Consider the following 25549-nt stretch of genomic DNA (forward strand, 5'->3'; position numbering starts at 1 on the left):
ACTTAGCTGTTTTTAAAAGTTTCATGCTTGTGTGCTAGCAAATTAAGAGCCAGTTCACCAGGACACTTCGTAAGCTTTGATTTGCTCCATGGCATAAAGTAGCCAATATGTACCAGTGAATCTGGCCTTAAAAGTTAAAATTAAAAAGCTATGTAAGGTTGATACTACATAACTTCAACTCATTAGAGGTAGTGTGTCACAAGCATAGCATTCTCTTTGGGCTACTTGTTTACTGTTTATGTATGAAACGTTTAATATTTATATGTTGTTGTTTTTTTAAGAAATCAGTTTAACTTAAGGTTTTTGTCTGATGGAGTTAAGGTTGAGGTCTCATATCAGTAACTTAAGAGTAAACACATTACAAGAATGTTGGAATTATACCAAAAAATAGCATTACAAATCAAGATTAACATTAGCTTTTCCTTAAAACCAAAAGTGTCAAAGACTGTATTGATTGATTTACTCGATAGGCAAATCAAACAAAATTATACCACCATGATCAGATCCTCACCATTCCTGAAGGGATCAAATAAAGAGAAAGGGAATTCAATACATACAGACAAAAGCCATCCCAAAAATCATTTCTCAAGTCATTAGAAAAATACTAGCCCAAACATCATAAGCTTCAGTAAGAGCTCAGACTCTATTGCACATCAGAGAATACACACAGGTGAGAAACGCTATAAATGCCTCCCTGATCTGGGGTGGGATAGGCTGGGATCTGAGATACTATAGAGAATTCTTTCCTGGGTATCTGGCTGGTGAATCTTGCCCAGACGCTCAGGATTCAGCTGATCGCCATATTTGGAGCCGGGAAGGAATTTTCCTCCAGGGCAGATTGGAAGAGGCCCTGGGGTTTTTTCGCCTTCCTCTGTAGCATGGGGCACGGGTCACTTGCTGGAGGATTCTCTGCACCTTGAAGTCTTTAAACCAGGATTGGAGGACTTCAATAGCTCAGACATAGGTGAGAAGTTTATTGCAGGAGTGGGTGGGTGAGATTCTGTGGCCTGCATTGTGCAGGAGGTCAGACTAGATGATCATAATGGTCCCTTCTGACCTTAATATCTATGAATCTATGAATCTATGAATCATGATGATACCTCTCATCCCCAGAAAAGGAGAGGAAAGAACTGCAGCACGCATTGTAAAGCTTTATGAGATCATCAGATGAAAAGCACTGTGTTAGAACTAGGAATTTTATATTATTATCAATTCAGAATAATAAAACAGCTAGTTTCTGAAGCTTGACATCTTTATAAAAAAGTGAAACTTCTGTCTACTGCATAGTTCTGTAGCAAGGTTGAATTTTGTAGCATTGAAATCACAGAATACATGAGGCCCAGAATACAAAGGTTTAAAATTACAGAGTTTTAATTTGAAATGGAATGTTAAAAAAAAACTGCAACCGTCTATCTTCTTATAATCTCATGGGAAACATAGGAGTCTAAAATAAATCAATTAAAGTCAGTGAAGCTATGACAATTTACAGCAGCTGAGGATCTGCCCCATACATTTAACAACAGCATTTTCTGAACCTTTCTTCCTTTTTAAAAAAAAATATGAGGTATTTGCATGAGAACAGAATCTTTGTTCCTTCAGAGTTGTTCTACTCCTGCTGTTTGTTTCCCATATATAGTCATAATCTTCTGTATGTCACATCATAATTATCTCCACAGCAGCCAGTTTTGATGTCACAGAGGGTTATAACTTCAGCTGAGGAGTAAGCAGCAGGAGCAGATGAATGCCTCAGGAGAAAGATCATGCAAATATGTCCCTACTAATAAAAGATAGGAAAGAGACAATAAAGAAAAAACAGTTTACGTAAGAAGAATTCTATCTTATCTAATTTAGTCTCTCTCTCTTTCTTGCTCCCTATAATCTATTGGGATTTCTAATTTGGTCATCACTGTAGTATCTCAATGGCAGTTCATGTTGAACATTTTAAAAAGCTTTTCATGATGCAATGGTAAATATCCAAAAATAGATAGGTTTTTATTCAGTGTTCCTTCAGTGGGAGGTGAGATCATAAGGAAAGAAGAATGGGGTCATAGGAAGGAAAAACTGAAGACTTAAAGGAAAACAACAGTATGTAATTTAAGATATATTCTACTCATTAACATCTGATGACAGAGTAAATGAATTTAAAAGTAAGTGTAATAAATATACTAAAATCATAATTTGCATTTCTACAGGAAGCTGCCTTCTTGGCAACTGGACAAAGCATTTGCTTTAAGCATGTGAACAGTCCCATTTAAATCAGTGCTATTACTCACATGAATAAAATTTTGTAGGATATGAATCAAGGACAGAGAAGATCAGATTTTCCATTAGAAGGTGTGGAAATCAGAAATTTTTATAACCGTAAGGGAATTCATACCATAAAAAGATTATTTTAAGGGACCCTGTCAAATTAAAAATTATATATTTATAACTAATTGTCTTATCTGTGCCAAGAACGTTTTAGAATATTTAAACCAAAAGAATATTTAAAATGTAAAATACTTTGTGGTCACAGTGCTTACTTTTGCACCTGGCAGTAATCCAGTAAAGCTCGTAAGCACATGCTTAAATGGGAGTATTCACATGCTTAAAGTTAAGGAAATGTCTTGCTGGATTGATGCCTTGGAAGATGAAGTTAAATTAGCCAGTTTCATTGTTTTTAATCCAATTGTATACTACCATATTTCTGCCCAGTTTGGATTGCAAATTCTGCAGTGGAACGTTTGAATCCAAACAGAATGCCATTTTCAGTGTTTTATTGTTGAATATTGAAAATATTTCTACTAATATTAGATTTTGTAAAGTATGGTTGTATTGTTGATTTTTTTATAAACAAATACAAAAAGTTGGGCCTAAATTATCTGTGTTCCTTTAAACAGCTTTTAAATGTGACACACACATATATATTTTTTTAAATTATGGAATTTATACTAACAACTTTATAAGTTTGTTTTACAAAGACAAATCTGTTCCGTGCATTAGTCTGTATCATCAAACTGAGTCGGTGCTGAGAAGCATCATTAAAATGTCATCCCCCACTGAGAGAGACAACAGTCCAATTCACTGAATGAAAATATTGAATCAATTATGGGGTTTTCAAAAAATCTGCTTTGAAAATGTCTTTAACGAAATGTTTGCCACATAGAAATATTGAATCAGCTAAGGTCCTCATCCTGCAAAAATGTACACGCACTGAAGCTTATACGCTGTGGGACTGACTATGCGCAAAGTTAACTATGCATATAAGTCTGCAGGATCAGGGCCTAAGATATCATAACCAGTAACTGGAGTTTGCCATTAAACATTGAAGACTAAGAAGGTAAAACCTTAGAGCAACAAAAGAACTGGGACAATGTATTCAAATGCCTCAATAAAGTCACAAACTGGAGGATCTCTCAGAGCTATCTCGAACTGAGCTATCCTTCAGCCTCTGAAGGCCTAGATTTAATATCCTTACAGGGACACTAATAAGAAATGGTTTTGTTCCATTCTATGACAGATGGGTATGTCCGCATCTTCAAACATCATTCCTATTTGCATAGCTCAAACCCCATGTTAAAGAAAGGCCCAGGGCTGGTGTTAGCAAAACTAAGACAAGCTGGGATTAAGCTGCATTGGATGAACTGCTTTAGGAACTCTTTCCCAACACCTGCCTATATTGGCTGGATCTCTGTTCTGTTGTAACCTTGTTTTCACAGGCAGTAAACTCACCCTGATGTCAATAAGCAAAATATTAGCACAAATATTTCAAACACAATAACGCTGGTATCCTGCCTTCATAGTTTGACCCAGGGCTTTAACTTCATCTCGTTCTGTCATGTCTTACGAACCATAGGCATGGCTGGTTGGATTGCACAGTTTAGCAAGTGGGGGCAGGAAGCTCAGGAGAGAATGATATAAGCAGACTCTGGGGAAGGCAAAGTGGAGCAGTTTAATTCCAAGTCTTCATGTTACTGACCTTCTTGGATTATGAGTTTCGGGATTCATTTTGGAAAGGTGAATTGTACCTGGATTTTCATTTCCACTATGTATCAAATATCTGAAAATATATTAAACCCCCTAGAAAATGAGTGACATATTTTCTAATCTTCATACATAACTCATAGTTAGTTATGCATATTTAAGGTCGATGAGAGTATACTGTCATTCCTTGTTTTTTTCTCTTGGTTAAACTCTTCCTTTGAATCAAATGCTCCTTTCTACCTCCATGAATGAAGAGGAGCAGAAAGCAGCTGATCTGGGCAGAGAGAGAAGGTTGGAAATGCAAGCTCTTTATCATTCTCTCCCCTTCCCTTTGAAGTCCCTCTTCAAGAATTGGGCTTTAGAGGCCCAGGTCAGAGGCGAAGGATAGCTGCACCAACCTCCTCTGCCTGGCAAGGATTTTTGCCATCAATTAATACTAACTCTTACGTTTAATTTATATCAGTCCCCCACCGCTAAACAGAATCCCCAGCTAAAGGATGGTCCTTTAAAGGTGGGAGTACCCCAAAAGCTGTTCAGAGGCACGAAACAGCTGTACAGGGCCTACAGCCTCTGACAGCTTCACAGAAATTCCCACGCCCTCCCCTTCCCCATCTCAGTGGAAAAATTTGGCAGAAACAGTTGCCAAGTTTCCTGTTCCATACAAGTGGATTGTTTGGCCCTTTCTTCTAATACAGCTTGAGAATTGTGCTAATCCCATGATCTGTGACAATTTCGCTTTGTACCTGGGGCTCCCTGGTTGGAGAATCATTATTATGAACTGCCATGAGCTCAGGCGAGAGTGAACTGAAGGGGGATTTTGAGGGGGCTGTCCTTTTGTGGGAAATAGGTAAGTATGCATAGTATGTCTGAGATCCACATGAAAACCTAATCCACACTAAAGCTCTATGAGCAACTCAGCAGTGAGGCCAGGCATTTAGCAGGAAGACTGAAGTATTCGCTCACCCTTTCAGATGGTCCCTTAGGGTTAGGATTGATGAAGCAATTACTGTACTGTATTAGGTCTGTGCTATTCACATTCTTGGGAGAAATAATTCTCCAGTCTCCCAAGCTGTCAGTCTGGCATCTTTAAACAGCACTAAACTTCCTTTAAAAAAAATAGTATAAAACCCTCTGTAAGCTACAGTGATGCATATTCAGCAGAGATGTGAATTCACTCATTATGCTGTTCGCTCATTAAGCTCACAGGAATAGCAAATGTTTATTTGAAAAAGTCACATAAGAAAAAAAATTCAGCACCAAGCTACTGGAGGACTGGAAGCTCCTCAAGTGTGGGAGTGCTAAACTATGAAGTAGCAGTCAGATTGAGAACAAGACATTGCCTCATGCTATAATCTTGTGTTGATGGTAAATGGCTTGGGATCTAGTGAGCATGCGTACATGCAAAGTCTGTGGCTTAGATACTGAGTGGGGAAGAGGGAAGGGAATTTGTAGTGAGCACCAAAACAGCATGCTGAATCTGGAGTATGCTATTTTTCTTTGCATTTTGAGATGTAATGTGTTGTAGTGATCTGATAGCAAGGAACTTCAGAGTTCACTCCCAGTTTTGATACAGGTTTCTTTTGTGGCCTTGGGCAAATCACTTTGGGCCAGTCCTCCTGAGCATGGAAAGGGAGCAAGAGGCAGGAGGTCCTAATTACAATTCCACCATGGTTCTTCTGCTCAGTAGGGGGTGGAGAAGCAGCTGCACCTGGTTATTTCTGGAGTGACCTCCAAAGCTGGTCACTGGTGTGGAGGAGGGATGTGGCCAGTGGATATGTGACTACACAGGTCTACCAGCCAAAACCTGCATGTAGGGGCTGCAGAGATGCACTGCATCCTGCCTCCCAAATGAAGATTCTCTCCTTGTGACCTACTACCACCACCTAAACTCCCTGCGTAGTTCCCCTCATTTACTTGAGCTGTGACATGCAGGGAGCAGTGAAACCAAGATCCTATCTGTAAAATAGGGGTAATTATTTACTACCTAATTAGAGTGTTGGGAGATTTAGATAATGTCAAGCATTTGAAGTGGAAGAGTGCTAAATATTTTAAAGTATGGTAGTGTTCAGTACTTAATTTCTGTTACAAATCAGAGGAAGAATGGAATAGAAGGATTTATGGGGCCAGATCCTCATCTGGTGTACATTGGCAGAGCTCCATTCTTTCAGTGGAGCTATGCCAGTTTACACCAGTAGAGGATCTGGCCCATGATTATTTTAGCAGGGACCAAAAATAAATGAAGCCATCCTACTTTTTTCATGTTTCTGTCTTCAAGTTTTGTATGTAAATTGATACACAAGGTATGGAACCAGATTTTCGGCCTAATTTTTATGTCAAGGGAGTTTTATACTGGTTAACTCTACTCACTTCAATTGTATTACACCCGTTTGAGATCAGAATTCTGACTTTTTAATCTGAACACAGATGAAACCCTAACATTTTATACACTCACTTCAATTAAAAATGCTCATGTAAAATATGTGAGTCGTTTTGTTGTTGGAAAGACACTGTCTAAGGAATTGGGTATATAAAGAAAAAATGTTTGAATCGTACAGCCAAGTGTTTTCCCTGCTGGCTCAGTAAATGTGGCCACCTATCTGGCACCTAATAAAGCCTGTTTTATCTTATCTTATTACATTGGACAGGGATTTCATTACTGTTTCAGTCCTCCATTCATCACTTCAACAGGGTTTGGGGATTGTTTGTTTTACATAGTCTTTTTTCTGTGTTCCTTGCTTGTCATTTATCCCTGCAAGCACACTTGGTTTGACCCCCAAACAGATTAAATTTCTCAGTTTTCCAAGAGAATTTCCATGGTTGGTTTGAGTCATTCCTCCAAAGGCATTAATCAGACAGAAGAAGCTCATAGTGGCGTTACTCTTCTTCTTTTGTTACTGTGCCTGTATCCAGTGTGACTGTATTGTTGTTCAGCAAAACACCATATATGTGGTGCTAAAATGAAAACCTGAGATGACCAGCTGTTCTGTTGCCCACCACCAAGAGTTCTTTCTCTCATCTTCAGCCTTCTCCTCTTTACTTTACTGAGCACCCTGTCGAAAGACCAAAGCAAGCTTTTATAGAATTCATGTCAACAAGAACTAAATGATTTAAAACCTCTTTTACAGAAGATTGAAGTATTTGCAGCAGTGGAAATCCATTCTCAGAATCTGAGCAATCTCATTTCATATTGAGTGTATGGAGGAGGAGATACTGGAGAGGACCTTGCAGCCTGGCTCTCAAGAACTCAGTGGGGTGGAAGAATGGGGAGAGAGAGCCCAAGAAATGAATTACAATTGAAAGGGAAAATGCTACTAAACCATTAAAAAAAATGTTTTTTCTGTGTGCAAAACTTCATTTTTGCTTTTTCATCAGGATTTTGTTTTCATTAAAATTTTCCGACAGGCTCGAATTATAACCCATCTTGACATGCCTGCTTTTGGGAACCAACTATTCAGAATATCAAATGCTGTATGCCACTGGTTACCAACCTGAGAAAAAATGTGTTAGGGTTGCACATGAATAAAGCGCCCTTTTTCTTTGCTTCCTACACTAGAGCTCTAAAAGCTGATTAGTTAGAGAGAGAGTTTGATATGAAGAATTTGACATGTTACACAGGAAGGCCCAGAGCATTTCAGCCTATTAGAAATTCAGAGTAAATCTTCATAGTGATTTTAAACTTAGGGTGGAAAAGCAAAAAGAATATGGAGGGAGGCAGTGGGATCTCGTGAACAGAGTTGGTGACTGGGAAACAAGATCCTCCCTATATCCCCTGTCATGTGTTTGGATCTGTTCTTCATTTGCTGTGTAGAACTGAGCAAGTTACTTTATTCTCTGTGCCTGAATTTATTAATCTTAATAGTGGCTAGAACAAGTTTCCTCCCAATGGTGTACACATTAGTGTTTGTAAAGTGAGATCCTTCAATAGAAAAATGCTACATATGTTCAAAGTATTATTAATTATTACCTCCTGTGGCTCTGACTCAAACACTGAACTTGTTATTTATAAAAGTATTAGTACCAGCTGATTAATCCTTTTATTGTAGGATGGTTTCTCTTTCCTAGCACTGGTCCTCTAAAATCTGGCCCACAAGTGGCCTTGAAAATGAATTTGACATCACTGAAGGGATTACACTTAACTCTGTTTAAGAACGTCTCCTTTTGTATGCTTATGGTTATGTTTGGAACGCTAAGGTGTTTTTTTATTTTATTTTTTTAAATTTAACTCTTTGTTTTACAGATGAGGGCAGGAGTGCAGTTGACCATGCAGGTGGTGCACAGATTGTAGTAGACCATTTAAGGTCACTGTGCAGTAAAACAGATCCAGCCAATGAGAAGCTCTTGACTGTCTTTTGTGGCATGCTGATGAACTATAGCAATGAGAATGGTAAACACCACTGAAAATTTGCTTTATGTCTGCCAGAAGAACCCCAAACCTAAAAATCAACCAAATATCTCAATTCCATATGTAAACTTGATATTTTTATTCAAACTAAATGTTCCCAAAATATTAGTTTCTCCTGCTGTGCAGATTCACAATACCATAAAAATAGCAGCATACTGTATAAAGTTTGTATAAGCACCTTGAATTATGTATTTACTTACCTGTTTAAAAGGGGTACACGTTGATATAGGATACTGTACTGGAAAAAATGCCTTTCCAGAGAAAAATCAGGTTGCATTAAGTCAAAAAAGGGTACTACAATTTTAAATGTGAAAATTATCCCTGTCATCTAACTTTGCCTTTTTTTAAAACATGATTACTTAAATATAAGTATAGACCAGACAGTTTTCTCTTTCATTACTTTTACATTTACATTACATTACAGTGAAATTATATATAAAAGCACTTATGTTATTCTATTTCATATAATTGGGGAGTAATTTAGATACATGTATAACACTCTTAATATCTGCAAATAGTAAATAAGTGTCTATTCTTTCTATTCAATAATAATAAATTGAGGGACTTAGATGGGGTAGGACGGTGAGGTTTAGGAAAAATGGTACATTACTGGACGTTTTTTAACATGTAAAAACATTTGATTACTGAATCTAAGCAAATATAGTCTTCTAAGAAGAGGAGTTATACACGCAAATCGGTATCTGAGTGCACATTTTGTTTGTGCATGCAAGTGAGGCAATTTACTGATTCATATTTTCACATGTTGTGCCAGCTTTTGAAAGTTGTACCCATTAAGGGAGGAAAAAAAGGCAAAAATGAGTAGAGCTAAGTAGTTCCAGGATGTGCACATGTCCCCATAATGCCATGAATTGGAAATTTAGCCAATCAAATTGCTCCCTCAAGTCCAGCACATTTCCTCAATTGAAACGTTCCAACATGGGAATATCTAGCTTCCTTACTGTAACATTCTCAGAGTGCCTGAGATGAAGCTCTTTATGTCTTTAGATAACTCTCACACTTTCCAAACTGATGCCAAAATTGTCGTACTTTTCAGGAGGTCCCCTGGACTTAAGCGCTCAATCTTTTATCCACCTACTCCTCTGACCACTGTTCTTTCATCTTAAAATCTTCTCTGTAATTTCTTTCTGGTTGGGAATAGTTTGCCTGCTTTTTGCAGTCCCATCTACCTGGAACTCTCTCCTTTGAGAGTCATCCATGTAACTAACCTCCTACCTCTTCTCCCCTTTGCTTGTTCTTGCCACCTTTATCTCTACTCTTAGCCTAATATTATGCAAGAATATCTATTTACAGTACCTCCTTGCTGCTCTTAAATTACACATTTTGCTCTTTCTACTCCACACAGTTTCTCTGCAGTGTTTTGCTCTGCTGTCTGAGAGTCATACTGTATCCAGTTCTGTGAAGTGTTATCTCATTATTTTCTCTCTCTCTGTAAAGTGTCTTGAGATGAATAGATTTTCCTACCTAGAAATTGAATTTCTGGATTCCCCTGCATTAACTGGGACTAATGGGGCATCCATTATTTCTGATAGCTAGGGAGATAGACCAATCCAAAAGCAGAGCTTTTTGCTGTCTAGAGGTATTTCATTGGTTTTGCTTCAGTGACCAGGCTCCACTGAGTTCTTCTCTGGGTAAACTAATTACAAAAAACCATTACCTATCTTTTCATAATTGTTGTTCTTTGAGATGTGTTGCTCATGTTCATTCCATTCTAGGGGTGTGCGTACCCATGTGCACAGTTGTTGGAGACTTTTGCCTGAGTGGTATCCATAGGGTCGGCTGTGGCACCCTCTGGAGTGCCGCGCTCATGTGTTGGTATATCAGGCTCTGCCGGCCCTATTCCCTCTCAGTTCTTTCTTGCCGGCAACTCCGACAGAGGGGCAAAGAGGGCGGGTAATGGAACGGACATGAGCCACACATCTCAAAGAATAACAGTTACAAAAATTAACCGTTTTTTCCTTTTTCGAGTGCTTGCTCATGTCGATTCCACTCTAGGTGACTCACAAGCAGTATCCCTGGAGGTGGGCTCGGAGTTCACAGACATGTGGCTTGTACTACTGCTCTACCGATGCCAGCGTTATCTCAGGCTTGCTGGGTAAGCTCAAAGTGAGATGTGAACGTGTGAATGGACGACCAGGTGGTGGCCGTGGAGAGATCTGGAATTGGCACATGAGCTGGGAAGGCTGCCGCCGAAGCTTGCGCCCTAGTCGAGTGGGCAGTTACAACTGCGGTTGGAGGTACCTTCGCCCAATCATAGCAAAATCAGATGCAGGTGGTGATCCAAGATGAAATTCTCTGGGTGGATACTGGACAACCTTTTCATCCTATCTGCCACTGCGACAAACAACTGTGTCGACTTGCAAAATGGCTTGGTCTTCTCAATATAGAATGCTAGCTCTCTTCTGATGTCCAGAAAGTGCAATCTACGTTCCTCCTCAGACTTACGAGGCTTTGGAAAGAAGACTGGCAAAAATATATCCTGGCTCGTGTGAAATTGTAAAACCACCTTGGCTAGGAAAGTTGGATGCAGCCGCAGCTGGACCTTAGCCTTGAAAAAACACCATATAGGGCGGCTCCGAGGTAAGTGCCCTAATCTCAGAGACCCTCTGGGCAGAAGTTATCAACAGCAGGAATGACACCTTCCAGGAGTGCAGAAGAAGGGAACAGGACACCAAGGGCTCAAAGAGAGCTCTCATGAGCCGCGTGAGCACCAGATGTCCCACGGAGAGACTGGGTCCTGGGGGTTGCTCCAGACCTTTCAAGAACTGGACATGTTATCAGTGAAGACCGACCTGCCCTGGAACGGGTGGTGAAAGGTTGATATGGCAGCCAAGTGTACCTTAATTGATGAAAGGGAGAAGCTCTGGAGCTTGATAATGCATAAGGTAGTCCAGGATTGAGAGGCCTCACTGCAGTCAGGCCTAACCCCTTGGGTCGAGGCCCAGCACATGAATTGTTTCCATTTGACAAGGTAGTTTGCTCTAGTGGAAGGCTTTCTTCTACCCAGTAGGACCTGCTGGATGTGGGCCGAGCCTGTAACGCACAAAATAGAAAGGGAAAGAACCGCTGACCACTTGTGAAGCAAAGAGGAGAGGTGCTCCGACCAACCACCATGGGTGGTAAGAAGGAACTGAGAGGGCGTATGACCGTCGCGCCTGATATACCGACGCATGTGCGTGGCACTCCAGAAGGCGCCACAGCCAACCCTACAGATACCAATAAGGCAAAAGTCTCCGATAACTGTGCACATGGACACGTACACACCTAGAATGGAATTGACATGAGCAAGCACTCGAAAAAGAGTGTAAGATCTAAGATAAACAGCGTTTAATAGTTAAACAATTATAAATACGGAATGAATTACTTCTATCCAGAAAGAAAATCGGTTCTGTAACTGGACGCAGTCAATAAACTTGACATGTATTCCCGTGAGAACAATGAGTGTCCACTAGCCACACTATTCTTGGCTTTAGCCAGTACTAATAGAGCTTTAATCTTGACATGAGCCTAAGGGCCTGATCCAACACCAGTTGAAACCAGTTGGAGTCTGTCCATTGACTTCAGTGGATATTGGATTGGGCCCTAAATAATTTGCCAAATTAACATGAAGAAATGACTTAAAGGACCAAATTTTCCGATTAGAAGTAAATACTGTGGCCTATATAACCTTTCATTGACGTTCACACAGATATTTGCATGTATAAATGGGTAGTTGGCCTGTTTCGCTCTCACAAAATTCCTGTTTGCTTGTGGACACATTTTGTTTTGTGGAGAACAACAGGTACATGTGCATTTTTCTAGGTGTCCCATGTGACCTACTTTGAAAATTTGGTCCAAAGACTATAAAGTGTTATTTTCAGAAGGGTGGGGGTTTCCTTTTGTGGGAGCGCAATTTCAGCCCAAAAAACGTACAGCTGTATTTTTGCACCGTATGTTGAACTCTGGGCACAGATCTGAGGACTTGCACTTCTTAGCTGCCCAACTGCAGGTGAAAAGGAGGAAGTTCGAAGGGCACTTACTCAGATTGCATACACATTTTCATTCTGTGCCTGCACAAATTGTGCCCACAAAAGGAGGGATATCCTTCTTAACATTTACTCATAAATGTCTGATCCTACATTGCTTGTGTGTAGCTATTTAAAAAAAAAAACTAGACAAAGCTAAAAGAAAAGAATATGGGAAAATAATTAGAAAGCAAATTCCCAGCCTTGGAAAGAGCAGTTCTGCCTGTTGTTGTATTCTTTCCTTTACCATTTCCTACTTAGCTTGCTGTGCTACAAAATTACAGGTTGGAACTGTGACGTTCCCTTCATGTTTTTAATCACTCGCACTCCTTTACGTTCTACTATCTGTCCAACAAAGAATAATTACAAAACATATGGGTCTGAGCTGCATTTGACTACCTGTGAATATCTCAACAAGGTTTTTTATAATGATTTGCATTTTATGGGTTAAAAACCATGCAAATTATTTTGATTATTTTGTTTTAAACCTTTTGTTAAAATATGCAACATTCTCAGTTCGCTAATATTCTCAGTTTCAAATAGCTTCTAAACCAAAACTACATTATTTTTTGCATACGAGAGACTCATTGCTGAAGTTATCTAAAGCGGAGTTTATCTCAAGTTGTTGGACTAAGGTATTTACCACATACGGATTTTTCAAAGCAAGTAACTGGAGACTTGCGACATACAGTTAATTTTTCTATTTTAGAAAAAGTAAAATAATCTACAATTTTTATGCATTGTGCTTATTTAGAACGGTCTAATTTGACCAGATGGACTGGTTTAGCTTGCAGCTGTAACTCCATTCATAACATTGTTCTGTAAGTTCACAAGCTAAGGATCTTGTATATGGTCCTTGTTTATTATAAAAGGAATGTGGCTTGCTTGTGTTTAGGCACGCTGTTTCTCAAATATTTCTTTGTATCCCTCTCAGTATCTCATTCTTTCATGTGTCACAGGGACATGCAAGGGTTGCCATCTCTCATAGCACTTTCAAATGTATCCTAGAAACTAAAACTATTTTGCTATTAACCCTTTGGTGCTAGAAGTCAGAGTTTTCTGTTGATGGGAGACTTCGCTTTCTACCAGCACTTGAAAATCTTGACTCCCTCTGCCGCAGTCTTATTTTACTATCTGAACTGATCTGACATAAACTGCTCCCCTCTTCACCTTGCATCTTAAGACTAATAGTGCAAGATATGTTCCATGTACAACTAGAAATAAAATGAACATGTCATATGTGTTTGTAGAGCTTTTCCTTCATGACATGACAAAGAATGGGCTGAAATCTGACGTTTATAAATCACAGAAACTCCAGTGGGGGTCCAGAGTAGCTGGGCTGCAGCAGCAGCAGTTCTGGCACCTTTTAATGAGTTCAGCATTTTCCCCCACCCCACCCCATCAGATCTGCTGTCATTATATATCTTTCTGTGTATATGTATGGGGGCGGAAGGAGGAATGGCAAAACACGGTCCAGATCCTGCGAACTCTTACTCATGTGAATAGCTCTCGCTAATGCAAGTAGTCCTGTTAGCCGCATACTCCTGTGAGCTGAGACTACTCATGGAAGTAAGGGTTTGCAGGATCAGACTGCAAACTGGGTAATTAATTTTAATTATGGTTCTGAGATTTATAAAGCACTCTCCAGATGCTTTTAGTAAAATTTGCATGTACAGTTGTTGAAGGAACCACCCCAATTGTACTTTGTTTCCTAGGCAATGAAGTTATAGGTAAGAAATGAAGTGGATACAGTGTGTGTGTGTGTACGTGCGCATAAATCTATATATAAAATCTTTTTCGTGTATAGATTAATTTCTCATTTAATTTCAGATTAAACTTTAATCCGTCAAATTTGTCTTTCATTCAGTGCCTTTGTAAAATATGTAGACGTTGTGTTATACAACAGCTAAGCCTCTCTTAATCTTGCAAACTCTCAGTCAGTATGTGATTGGAATCAATTCTTTGGGTTGATTTATGTTCGGCTTTTTAAAAAACATGTCTTGTCCTTCTCTAGAAACTGTAACTATACTAGGAATGAAGGGGAGATCGATGGTATAATCATTATGGCACCTAATAGTAATCAATATTCGAGTAATGCTTCTCTCTAAGACTTACCTTTTGCTAATTCTCTTGCCTGCTGTGGTTTGTGTTTCATTTGCATCACAGCTAAAAATGTTAATTGTGCCTGCAGCTGTAAAGATACTTAAATATAGTCAAAAACAATGTTGTCGTGTTTTTATACAAAATGAAAAGTAGCTCAGTGAATTTAAAAGTAGGTGAAATATATTTTCTATAATAGTGGAACAATAATTATCACTTAAATTTTATATCATTTAATTTTTAAGTATATTATCTAAAAATTAATATTGACATGTTGAATACCAGCAGCTGTTTGCTGGGGATTAAATTAATTTGTCACAGTCTTGCATGAGACAAATTTTCCGTTTAGGGTTCCATCAGTAACATTGATTAGATCTTTAAGATTGTTGGAAATCCTATCCAGAATCCTGGCCTAACCTAAATTAATATTTTAATCTCAAATTCACAAAATAAAGTTCTTCAATTTGGGATATTCTCCCCAGATCCCATTCTTTGGCGTTACCATGTGTGTCATGTGAAGGACACGGAGCCATTGAAATTCAAGTTTTAGGTAGGTAATTGTTTACACTGGCGCATGTATTGATTGCCGTATATCTCCTTGTATCTGCATCTGTACCACACACGACTGTGCTTTTCCTCCTCATAGAACACATAGGACTTGCTGTCACTGTGACTTCATGTAATACTGTCATACTTGAGTTGGTATGTGCTGTGGATAAATGTTAAGAGTAAGAAAAAGCCTTCAGGCTTTAAAAATTGTACTTCCTGTTAAGACAGATGGTTCAAATTTAATTCTGATGTAAGCCAACAGAACTTCAGCAGAAGTCAGGTTGCCTTACTCTATGGCTGAATTTAGCCCTGTATCTGTCACACATTGACAGAGTGTCTATTATTCTGGATCACACACTGGTGGAACTTTGGGTTGATGTTTCTGAATTATCCAGTCTGTGTTCATCAGCAGAAGAGCCTCAGTGTTGCTGTTAGTTGCTTGGCATTATTGCGCTTAATTACTGATCTGAAGACTGAACCACTTTTAGGTTTCAAAAGTCTCTGGAACTAAGAAGTGATCCAGGGCTTTTGTCAAAGGAGAAGTTGAGCGTTCTTTTCTTCAGCTATTGTACCTCTCCCTCATCATCCCAGAGCATCAACTAGAGACTTAAATTCAGTTAAGAGAATCTTCTTCTCAAAGGTATCCCCTGAACATGAGCATCAACAACTCGCCTTCAATTTCATTTTCTTCAGGGATCCCACTCACAAATTCAAGAAAAAGCATTTTCCTAAATTTAGGCACATTAGAGCCTGGCCTTCTAGTGCCAGCAGGGACAACTTCATATTCTTAACAGTCACAGAACTAAATGGAATCTCAGAAAATTAGAGATTCTACAGCAGGCCCAGCCTTTATTACAAGCAAGGCAAGGGAGATGCTTGAATCCCATGCACTCTCTGCAATTCACAAGCTAATCCTATATTGCTCTGTGGCAAAGGAGAAAACCCTCTGCACAAATTCCAGCTGAGAACAACATCTATGCTTGAATTTCCTCCCTACTGACAGTTTAGGGCCACATAAATTATAAGGACATCCCTGTTTTTAGTTGAGCCAGCCTCCTACTCCGCGGGAGCAGAATTTGGTACTGAATCAGATACAAGGCCTACTTTTTCAGTCCATACGTAAGTAGTGTCTTTGGTCCCATGCTCTTATTGTGTTTCCTTACTGGTCATCCCAACTGCCGATAATGTCAGTCAGCTGCAAGGCCTGCTGAAAGATGTATGGCTTAGTCTTCCATAAAAATAAATTAGTCCTCAGGATGCCCATTTCCTCGCAAAGGATTTATCCAGTCCTTTCCACTTTGTCTTTTTTTCCTCAGACACTGAGTACCCAGGGGAGAATAGATTGTCACTTTTCCCCCTGTTCTTCAACCCTTCCTTCCTTCAGGGATAATGATTTAGAATCTTCAAAGAGTAGGAATCTGTGGAGGATAATCCCAAATTAAGGAGAACAACAGGTTATTTACCAGTAACAGGAGTTCTCCTATTGGCTCATTTCCCCCACAGATCCATTCTGTCCCACCTGCCTCTCTATTGAGAACTACAGTCAGCTTGCAGTGGAACCGAAGGAGGGTGTGATAGTGACACACTCGTAGTCTGGAGGTAAAATTACATTCAATGCATGCGCTAGTGCATATGTTTACTTACCTGAAATTTGACAATTTCAACAGCTCTATAATGTCTGAGGTGGTGCTCTCACATATGCCTAAAGAGAACCCGGCTCTTTGGAACAGATAACCCAATAAAAGAAATTCAGTTACTGGTAAGTAACACAATTTTATTTGATTTAAGATGCTGAGCCACAATTATAATGATTCCTGATCACCTTCATTAATCTGTAACAGTTGAAGTGGCCATCTGCTTATTTTGTGCACATGATTATTGATTATTATAATTAACAAACTAATATTTTATCCTGAAGAGAGAAACTGTGAATGCAAATTCCAGGAAATTAATTAATAACTTTTGTTATGTGAGAATTATAAATAGCTTTTCTTTTAAAGATTGTGCTGATTTTCAAATTCTAACTCAGAATGTGAGAGAAAGCACCACATCTGCTAGGCTCAAAATTTGACCAATATTTTTGAGCTGTTTGTAAAATCTATGCAATTCTTTATGTACTTCATTCTGCTCTTGTAGAAATAAAATCTCCAACTGATTTTGGTTGTGCAGAATCAGGTCCAAATTAAAGAGAAACCTAATTCACTTCAGTGGGCTTTGAATCAAGCCCTTTAAAAAAACAGTCCATTATATACCTAAATGTCTTAGAAATCAAAAGTTTCAGGGAAATTGCCAACTAGCATATGGTATGTTCATGTTTACTTCATTCTATTCAACTGTGAAACAAATATGTTTTTCTCTTCTTTGCTGTGTGATAAAACATTTAACTGAAAAAAATGTTATAAATAATCAGTTTTTTAATTTAAAAAGTCATGTTCTTCCTAACTATCATAAAGCATCTTTCTGTTTGCAGACATCTAGAAGTATTAACTTCCTTATCTGTAAATACTGTAAACTTCCATTCTTGGAAAGGGATTTTATTGCTATGGCTTTAAAGGACTTTTCTCCAACTTCCATGTTTTTGTCTGTATTAAACTTTCTTTTTTCTCAAGCTCCTCATAGTCTACATTGTGACTTCATGTATTTATATAGCTTTTCATGTATATTTCAATGGCTATGTATATTCATTCTTCCCCCCCCACACACACACACATTTTAAGAGAGAGTGCTATTTAGAAACATTGGCCTGATTCTGATTTCAGATTTTACACTTAGGTAACTCTGTTGACTTCAGTGAAATAAACTTCTGATATACACTGGTGTAAGTGGGCTCCAAATCAAGCCTAATATATATTTAGAGTCTTCTGAACTGTGTGAACTCATACTATTTTGTTTATTCAACTAAATTATTTTGGTCCCATTCCTGCCATGGGAGATGCATACAAAACTTTCAATAATTTGACATGTAGGGCATACCCTCTGGCCAGATCAAAGAGGGAATTTTGGGGAGTGTATCCCGTGCCCAGATAAAGAAGGTGTTGGATCTATATCCCATGGTTGGATCAGCCCTAAAACAGAAGAGTAGATAGGATAGGTATTTAAATTTTGCTAAGCTTAGAAGTTGTGTGTGTGATATTTTAATGACTTTTCCAGCATTAATGTGAAAAATATGTTTGTGTTTCAAAGGAGATCAGTACTGCAAACAGAAATGCTAACTTGTCATTGTATTTTCTTTTTGTATAGATACCCTGCAATCTCAACTTATCAATATGGGCGTTATCCCTACGTTAGTGAAATTGTTGGGCGTTCATTGCCAAAATGCAGCTCTGACTGAAATGTGCCTTGTTGCATTTGGCAATTTAGCAGAACTTGGTAAGTCCAGGATCGTAACCCCAAACTACTGTCAAATTGTTTAACAAAGATGTTTTGTTGTTTTAAGATTAAACCAATTAATTTTAACTGCATTTTTCAGTCCTCTAAATGTATGTAAAATAAAAAGCTTGGGAGCTCTGCTTATTGTCTCTTTAGAATTTATAGCTGGTTGTCTGCCTTTGTAAACCAACTTAAATTCATCTGGGTACTTACTACAACTAACAGTTTATGTTAAAGGTATTTAATGGAACGATGTGTATTTTAAATTATCTAGGTTTCTCTCCTTGAATATTGTTACTTAGTGTGAACCTGTGGCAAAGGGCCAAATTCAGACCCTGATTAATTCCACTTAAAGTTAAATGAGGGATGAATTTGGCTCAAGGAAACGGGAATGGGAATGGGGACAGACTCGATTCATAAACTTGTCTCTCACCAGTAAGAGTATATACCATTAAAAATGTCCTAGGCTACATACTTGCATTTATAAATAATTACAAATGAGAAGAAAGAGTTGATGTCAGCTTGGCAGGTGAAATCACAACTGCATTTTAGAAAACGCATGTAAAATTTGATCAGATCACATTTTGGTCAGCTCTGTGGCCCAAATTCTGCTCTGATTCACCTGTACAATACCATCGCTTTCAATAGCATTGCATGGAGTGTAAACCAGCACAGCATTTGGCTCTATATTTTATTATTCATTCATTGTCTGTTGGTGATATTGTAGAATATCAGTTGAGTTCCAGGCATTTTAAGAACTGGTGCCCAAATTCTGTCCTGATGCAAAAAAAATCACCTGCACATGTAGCCCTGTGATTTGTGTTTGCGAAGGGATATAGCAGTATTCCAAGAAACCGTTATAAAATTGCAACGCTGAAAAGCTGGATGGTTTGAGATATTAACAATAGATTATATGGGGGGTTTTATTTTCAGACCAAGGCAAAATAATTGGAAGTTGCTAGTATCTGATAGCCATTTGGTGGCCTGAAATTATTAGATAGCTCATAGATTCATAGGGTTGAAGGCAAGAGAGACCATTATGATCAGCTAGTCTAACCATGTATATAACACAGGCCATAATGTGTCACCCAGTAATTCCTGCATCAAGCCCAGTGTATTAGTTTCAGAACTGCTTCTGGTGGACAAGTTTCCATATAACAACAAAAGAGCTATCATACTTGACACTAACGGCAAATATTAAATTGTAAATTCTTCAGGCAGGAATTATGTCTTTATATGAGTGTACGTTACACAGCCCACATGGGCCCCAATTTTTACTGAGGACTTTCAGTACTAGCCCAATACAGATAAATAAATAATAGCATTAATTATTAATAATCTTTGCTAGTCTCTCCACTGATGTCCCCAGGGCTGAATGAACAAAGAGACTGAACTATTCTCCCATCCTCAGAGGTGGTCTAGGTTTTTCAGATAAGGGTTGAGACACTGTGGCAGAACCATACAAAGGAAACTTGCTTGAGTTCTACTCTTGCTGTACCTGCACAATGAATGAATATGTTGAGTACAATCTTCAGGTCTTTATAGGTATTTATACACTGCAATAAAAGATCCCACGGTAAGGCCATAGACATTCAGGCTTGTGTTGGAACCCGTGAGGTGGGTGAGCATCTCAGAGCCCGGGTTCCAGCCCACGCCTGAATGTCTACACTGCAATTTTTAGCCCTGCAGCCCAAGCAATGTGAGCCAGAGTCAGCTGGCCCAGGCTCTGGGACTCAGTGACACAGGTTTTCTATCATAATGTAGACATACCCTCACAGTTTGGCAATAAATTAATGTAACTTTTAATAATTTAATCCCATATCAGAATTGCACTAGAAAGTCTTATGATAACTTTAATACTTCAGTTTTGCTTTGTAACCATAGGATCTTATTCTTTGGTCCTTACCTCTCAATAATATAAAGGAGACCCTGCATAATACAATTAACTCCCTTGTTTAGCATTATGTAAAACTCCCATTCTGCTGTGTTAAAGTAGAGCACAAGCCTAGTAAAAAAGGGTGGAGATAGGGTAAAAATAGGTGTTACTAATTTACCAATTTATTTGTAGGCATAAGTGGGGTGGTGGGAGTGGTACAGTGGTTCACTGAACTCAGGTAAGTTAGGCTGCCTCAGAATTAGGCAGCTCGCTCGTTTCCTCATGGAATGAGAGGCATTAAACTTGCCCTACTCTAAGAAAAGCACACCCGAATTCTAAAGTGCCACACTTTTTTAAAACAACCTCTCTCTTTGTCAGATGTGTAAATACTATCATTTTCATTTAAAAAGCTGAGGCTGGTTTTGTGGCCTTTATGGAAATTTAGCTCTAAATGAGTAATTGTGAAGCTATAAGCCCTAAAATGTTTTTCCTCTTAAAATTCCTCAACATGAGCAAAGGGAAAAGGAGACAGTGTCAAGAACTGGGAAGTAGCTCCCTTTTCTGTGGACACATGGAAAATCCTGTTGAGGGGAATTGCTGCAATACTGCAGCATGGACCTGATCCAAAGCCCACTGAAGTCAATGAGCCATATGGCTTCTTACGTAGCTGCAGCTGCACATCTAGAGACTGGAAGAAAGCTGCTTGAGACAGTCGTCCAAGTGGAAGCATTTTAGATTGGGGCACCTTTCACTGCAAAACCCAAATATGGCTATCAGAAAACACCTTCTGTTCTTACAAAGAGTCAGAGAGTAACCCCAAGAGAGTATTTCACTCAGGTCAGATACAAAACCTATGCAGTAGAATTAGTCTCTAGGATAGTTTTAAAAATGAAGAAGCCAGATTAAAGAATTAGGGAAATATACTTAAATGACAAATCATGCTGAGTTATAATTAATGAAGTTAAGGAGTTAAAAACCAGGCAAGCGAATACATGTTTTTATTTATTTATATTTTTGCAAGCATATGTGAGATATAGCCTTGGCCCAGACAGTACTGTTTTGCTTCTTCAGTGTTGGGATTTCTAAAAACTATTCTTGTGTACTTGATGACCCCATTAGAAGCCTCACAAGACGTTTGGAGGCAGAAATTGCTATTTCAGCACAGGAGATTTTGGAATCTAGAGTTTAGCGTGGTTTGGAAGGATCACACAATCCTGCAGCTCGTCTTTTAAGTATTTGTGCTCTCAAGGTTCTGATCATGCTTCCATTGAAGTCAATGGCAAAACTCTTACTGATTTCAGTGGAACATGAATGACCTCAAGAAATTCAATTTATGCTACTCTTTAGAGATATGAAGATACAGATCAATAGACAGAACTAACAGAGAAGTCGGTGTTTTCCTCTCCCCAGATTATAGATTGTGGAGTCAGGTTCTGATCACAATTAAATGGATATAAATCCAGAATAATGTCATTGGCGTCAATGGAGTTATTCCAGATTTACACTGGTGTAACTAAGGTCAAAATCTGACCTTCCCCTTTTAAAATACTAAGATTGAAATCCATTGTAGAAGCCATTCTGTACCCAGGCATTTTAAGTGAAAAAAATATATAATTTGCATGCTGAGGCCCAGATCTTCATTTGAGAGTGCACAGCACAGTGTTGGGCAGAGGGTGCTTTCCAAATCCTAGGACAACAGTGTGCTAATTAGAGCAGCCTGAAAGCTGCTGTAAATTATCCCATCTGCCAGTGGCCTCAGGGGATCATTACAGTAGCTGGGGATTGCTGGGACTCTGGTCAACACCAGCCACGTCCCCTTTACTAGTGGACGCTGCAGCCAGAGGGCAGGAGTCACTATGTTGACTCTACACCACTGGGTGATCCTCCTGTGGCCAACTATGGTCCCTTTAGAACTGTGATATGCAGGGGGTGTGGCTTAAAGCAGCCATAGCACAAGAGAGAATCTGACTTTGTGGCTTCAGCTGTGTAGATATTCCAAAGTAAACGCTACCAGCATGCAACCATGTAAATATTAATAATGTCCATACGACCCTTTATCTCGGCAATAGAAAATTCAGTACATGACGTATAATTTTTCTTTTTGGTCTGAAGGCAAACTCTCAGTTTATATCTTTGTAATTTTACTGTTGCTATGGATACCTTTATATTCTGCTGGTGCAAAAGTTTTAATAGCCTTGGACATAATTAATAATTCAGGTCAGTGCATTTTTCTTAAAGTCTTAGACATTTTTCTTTTCATTTAATGACAAGTGTAAGTATTGAAGTGTATTGCTCTTGTCTGTGAAGAGCAGTTAGCCCAATTAATCATTGTGTTGAATAAATCTGGTAATAAAGAGGAAAGAAAAGTTTGATTTGGTTTGTTTACACTCTGTTTGCCCTTTTTATTCCACAGAATCAAGCAAAGAGCAGTTTGCCTACACAAACATTGCTGAAGAGATTGTAAAACTATTCAAGAAACAAATAGAACATGACAAAAAAGAGATGATTTTTGAAGTTTTGGCTCCTCTGGCAGAAAATGGTGAGAAGTTGATCATCTTTTATTGCCATACAGTAATTTTCATTTTTTGCTTATTTGTACACCAGCTTTTCAAAAATAGCCAACTTGTCAGTAATTATTTCATACTTTACCTTGCTCAGCAATTTAACCTTTTCTGTGGAAGTCATATTAATTGAGCCATCTGATAGCAACTGGAGATGAAGAGTAATGTGAATATTGCCTAGCAGCCTAAGCATACAACTGGGTGTCACCAATTCCTGGGACATGGTCCCACCTCTATCATCAAGTCCTTCTGTGTCTTTCTTGCCTCAGTTTCTCTGTATTTCAAACTGGAATATTAATACCAACTTTTGTATGTTACAGGGCTTTATGAGGATTATTAGGTTTGTGAAATGATTTGAATATAAATTTTTTCCTATAGTGGATTTATAAGTATTTCAATGTATAATTACATTTGTTCGAATATAGTATTATTGTCATACTTATTTTAATTATTTGATAAAATTATAAATATCATGATCTAGTTACTACTAAGTAACTATTTAAATTGTGGCACTTTTTCAGGGTGTTACCCTCTTTACTTTACTCTTGGCCCTCTGCTTTAAACACCATCTTTTGATTCAGGAGATTTGGATGAGACTTCTTTGGGAGCTTGTTATTGTCACCCCTTCGGTTAGCTGAAAGGATTTTCCTAAGCAACATAAGAGACTCCATTTCCCCCTCAAGGGCTACATGACCTTCTTTCATAGTTGTGTAATCCTTGAGGAATGAAAGAACAGGACTGATAACCAAAGCAGCTCTCCTAGATCATTACAACACAAGCAGGTGATTTCTTTTTCTTTTTCTTTTTTTTTTTAAACAACTGACATTTTGGTCATATTTATTATGAACATTTTCTTGTATAAGGATATTTAAATTGTACAGCCAAAGATCAGGGCAGTCCATGAGATATAAAGTCTGGAAATGGCAGTGTAATAGTTTAATCATAGAAAGCATAAAAAGGTAGGGCTGCAGAAGACCTTTGAGAGGTTATCTAGTCCAGTCCCCTGTGCTAAGGCAGGACCAAGTGTATCTAGACTGTCACTGGCAGCTGTTTGTTTAACCTGTGCTTAAAACCTACAATGATGGATTCCACAACCTCCTGGGAAGGCTATTACAGTGTTTAACTATCCACATAGTTAGAAAGTTTTTCCTAAAATCTAACCTAAATCTTCCTTGCCGCAGATTAGGCCCAGTATTTCTTGTCCTACCTCCAGTGAACATGGAGTATAATTAATCACCATCGTCTTTATTACAGCTATTAACACATTTGAAGACTTATCAGTTCCCCCCCCTTAGTCTTCTTTTATCAAGACTATCAGTTTTTTTAACCTTTCCTCATAGGTCAGATTTTTGAACTTTTTATCATTTTTGTTTCTCTCCTCTGCAATTTCTTCAGTTTGTCCACATCTTTCCTGAAGTGTGGCGCCTAGAACTGGACACAGCACGCCAGCTGATGCCTCACCAGTGCCGAGTAGAATGAAACAATTATCTCCCATGCCTTAATACACCCCAGAATGATATTAGCCTTTTTAGTAACTGAATCACATTATTCATTCATATTTACTTTGTGATCCACTATCACTCTCTTATCCTTTTCAGCAGTACTGCTGCCTAGCCAGTTATTCCCCATTTTGTAGTTGTGCATTTGATAGTTTCTTCCTAAGCATATGTGTTGCACTTGTCTTTATTGAATTGCATCTTGTTGAATTTGTCAAGGCCATTTTGAATTCTAATGCTGTCTTCTTACAAAGTTCTTACAACCTCTCCCAGTTTGAAATCATCTGCAGATTTTATAAGCATGCTTTTACTCCATTATCCACATAATTAATGGAAATATTGAATAGTACCAGACCCAAAACAGACCCCTTTGGGACCTCAGTAGTATGTCCCCCCAATTTGACAGCAAACCATCCATAACTACTCCTTGAATATGGTCTTTCAACCAGTTTTGAACCCACTTTATAGTAATTTAATCTAGATCACATTTCCCTAGTTTGCTTGTGAGAATGGCACGTGGGACTGTGTCAAAAACTTTACTGAACTCCAGATATATCAAATCTACAGCTGCCCCCCATACCCCATCCAGTAGGCCAGTAACCCTATTGAAGAAAATTGGGTTGGTTTGACAAGAATTGTTCTGTATAAATCCAGATTGGCTATTATTTATTAGCACCTATTATCCTCTAGGTGCTTACAAATTGATTGCTTAGTAATTTGTTCCAGTATCTTTTCAGGTATCAAAATTAAGCTGACTAGGCTGTAATTCCTGGGGTCGTCTTTTTTTTCTTTTTAAAGATGGGTACGGTGTTTGCCCTTCTCCACTCCCCCGGGATCTCACCCATCCTCCAGCAGTTCTAAAAGAGAATCGCTAACAAACAGTTCTGAGATTGCTTCAGCCAGTTCCTTAAGTTCCCTTGGGTGCATTTCATCAGCCGTGCTGACTTGAATACTTATCTAAATATTCTTTAACTTGTTGTTTTCCTATTTTGGCTTGTGTTCTTTCCCCCTTGTAGTTAATATTCCTTATGTTAATACATTCGTCTCAGGAGACTTGAGTTCAAATTCTGTTTTGGTTGTAAATGCAAAAGAGTTGTTCAGGATCAGCTTACTCCCTTCTGAACATACCTGCATCTCTAGGAAAATTTAGCACAGTTTGTATGATTTAACATCTATGCTTGAGTGGAGCCTAGGGATGAGGTATCAGGTGG

General features: G+C 38.6%; 1 protein-coding gene across 8 annotated transcripts in view; it reads left to right on the forward strand.

Annotated features, from left to right (window-relative positions):
- RAP1GDS1 (Rap1 GTPase-GDP dissociation stimulator 1) overlaps nt 1-25549 on the forward strand; it is a 159924-nt gene that overhangs the window by 113252 nt on the left and 21123 nt on the right. For all 8 annotated transcript variants that reach the window (XM_077815042.1, XM_077815043.1, XM_077815044.1 and 5 more), the window contains 3 exons: nt 8201-8347; nt 18277-18405; nt 22695-22820. In XM_077815042.1, the coding sequence (XP_077671168.1) occupies nt 8201-8347; nt 18277-18405; nt 22695-22820 (402 nt within the window). The remainder of the gene's footprint in view (nt 1-8200; nt 8348-18276; nt 18406-22694; nt 22821-25549) is intronic.

Source organism: Eretmochelys imbricata, chromosome 4, assembly GCF_965152235.1.
Source record: "Eretmochelys imbricata isolate rEreImb1 chromosome 4, rEreImb1.hap1, whole genome shotgun sequence".
In the NCBI taxonomy this organism is placed as follows: domain Eukaryota; kingdom Metazoa; phylum Chordata; order Testudines; family Cheloniidae; genus Eretmochelys; species Eretmochelys imbricata.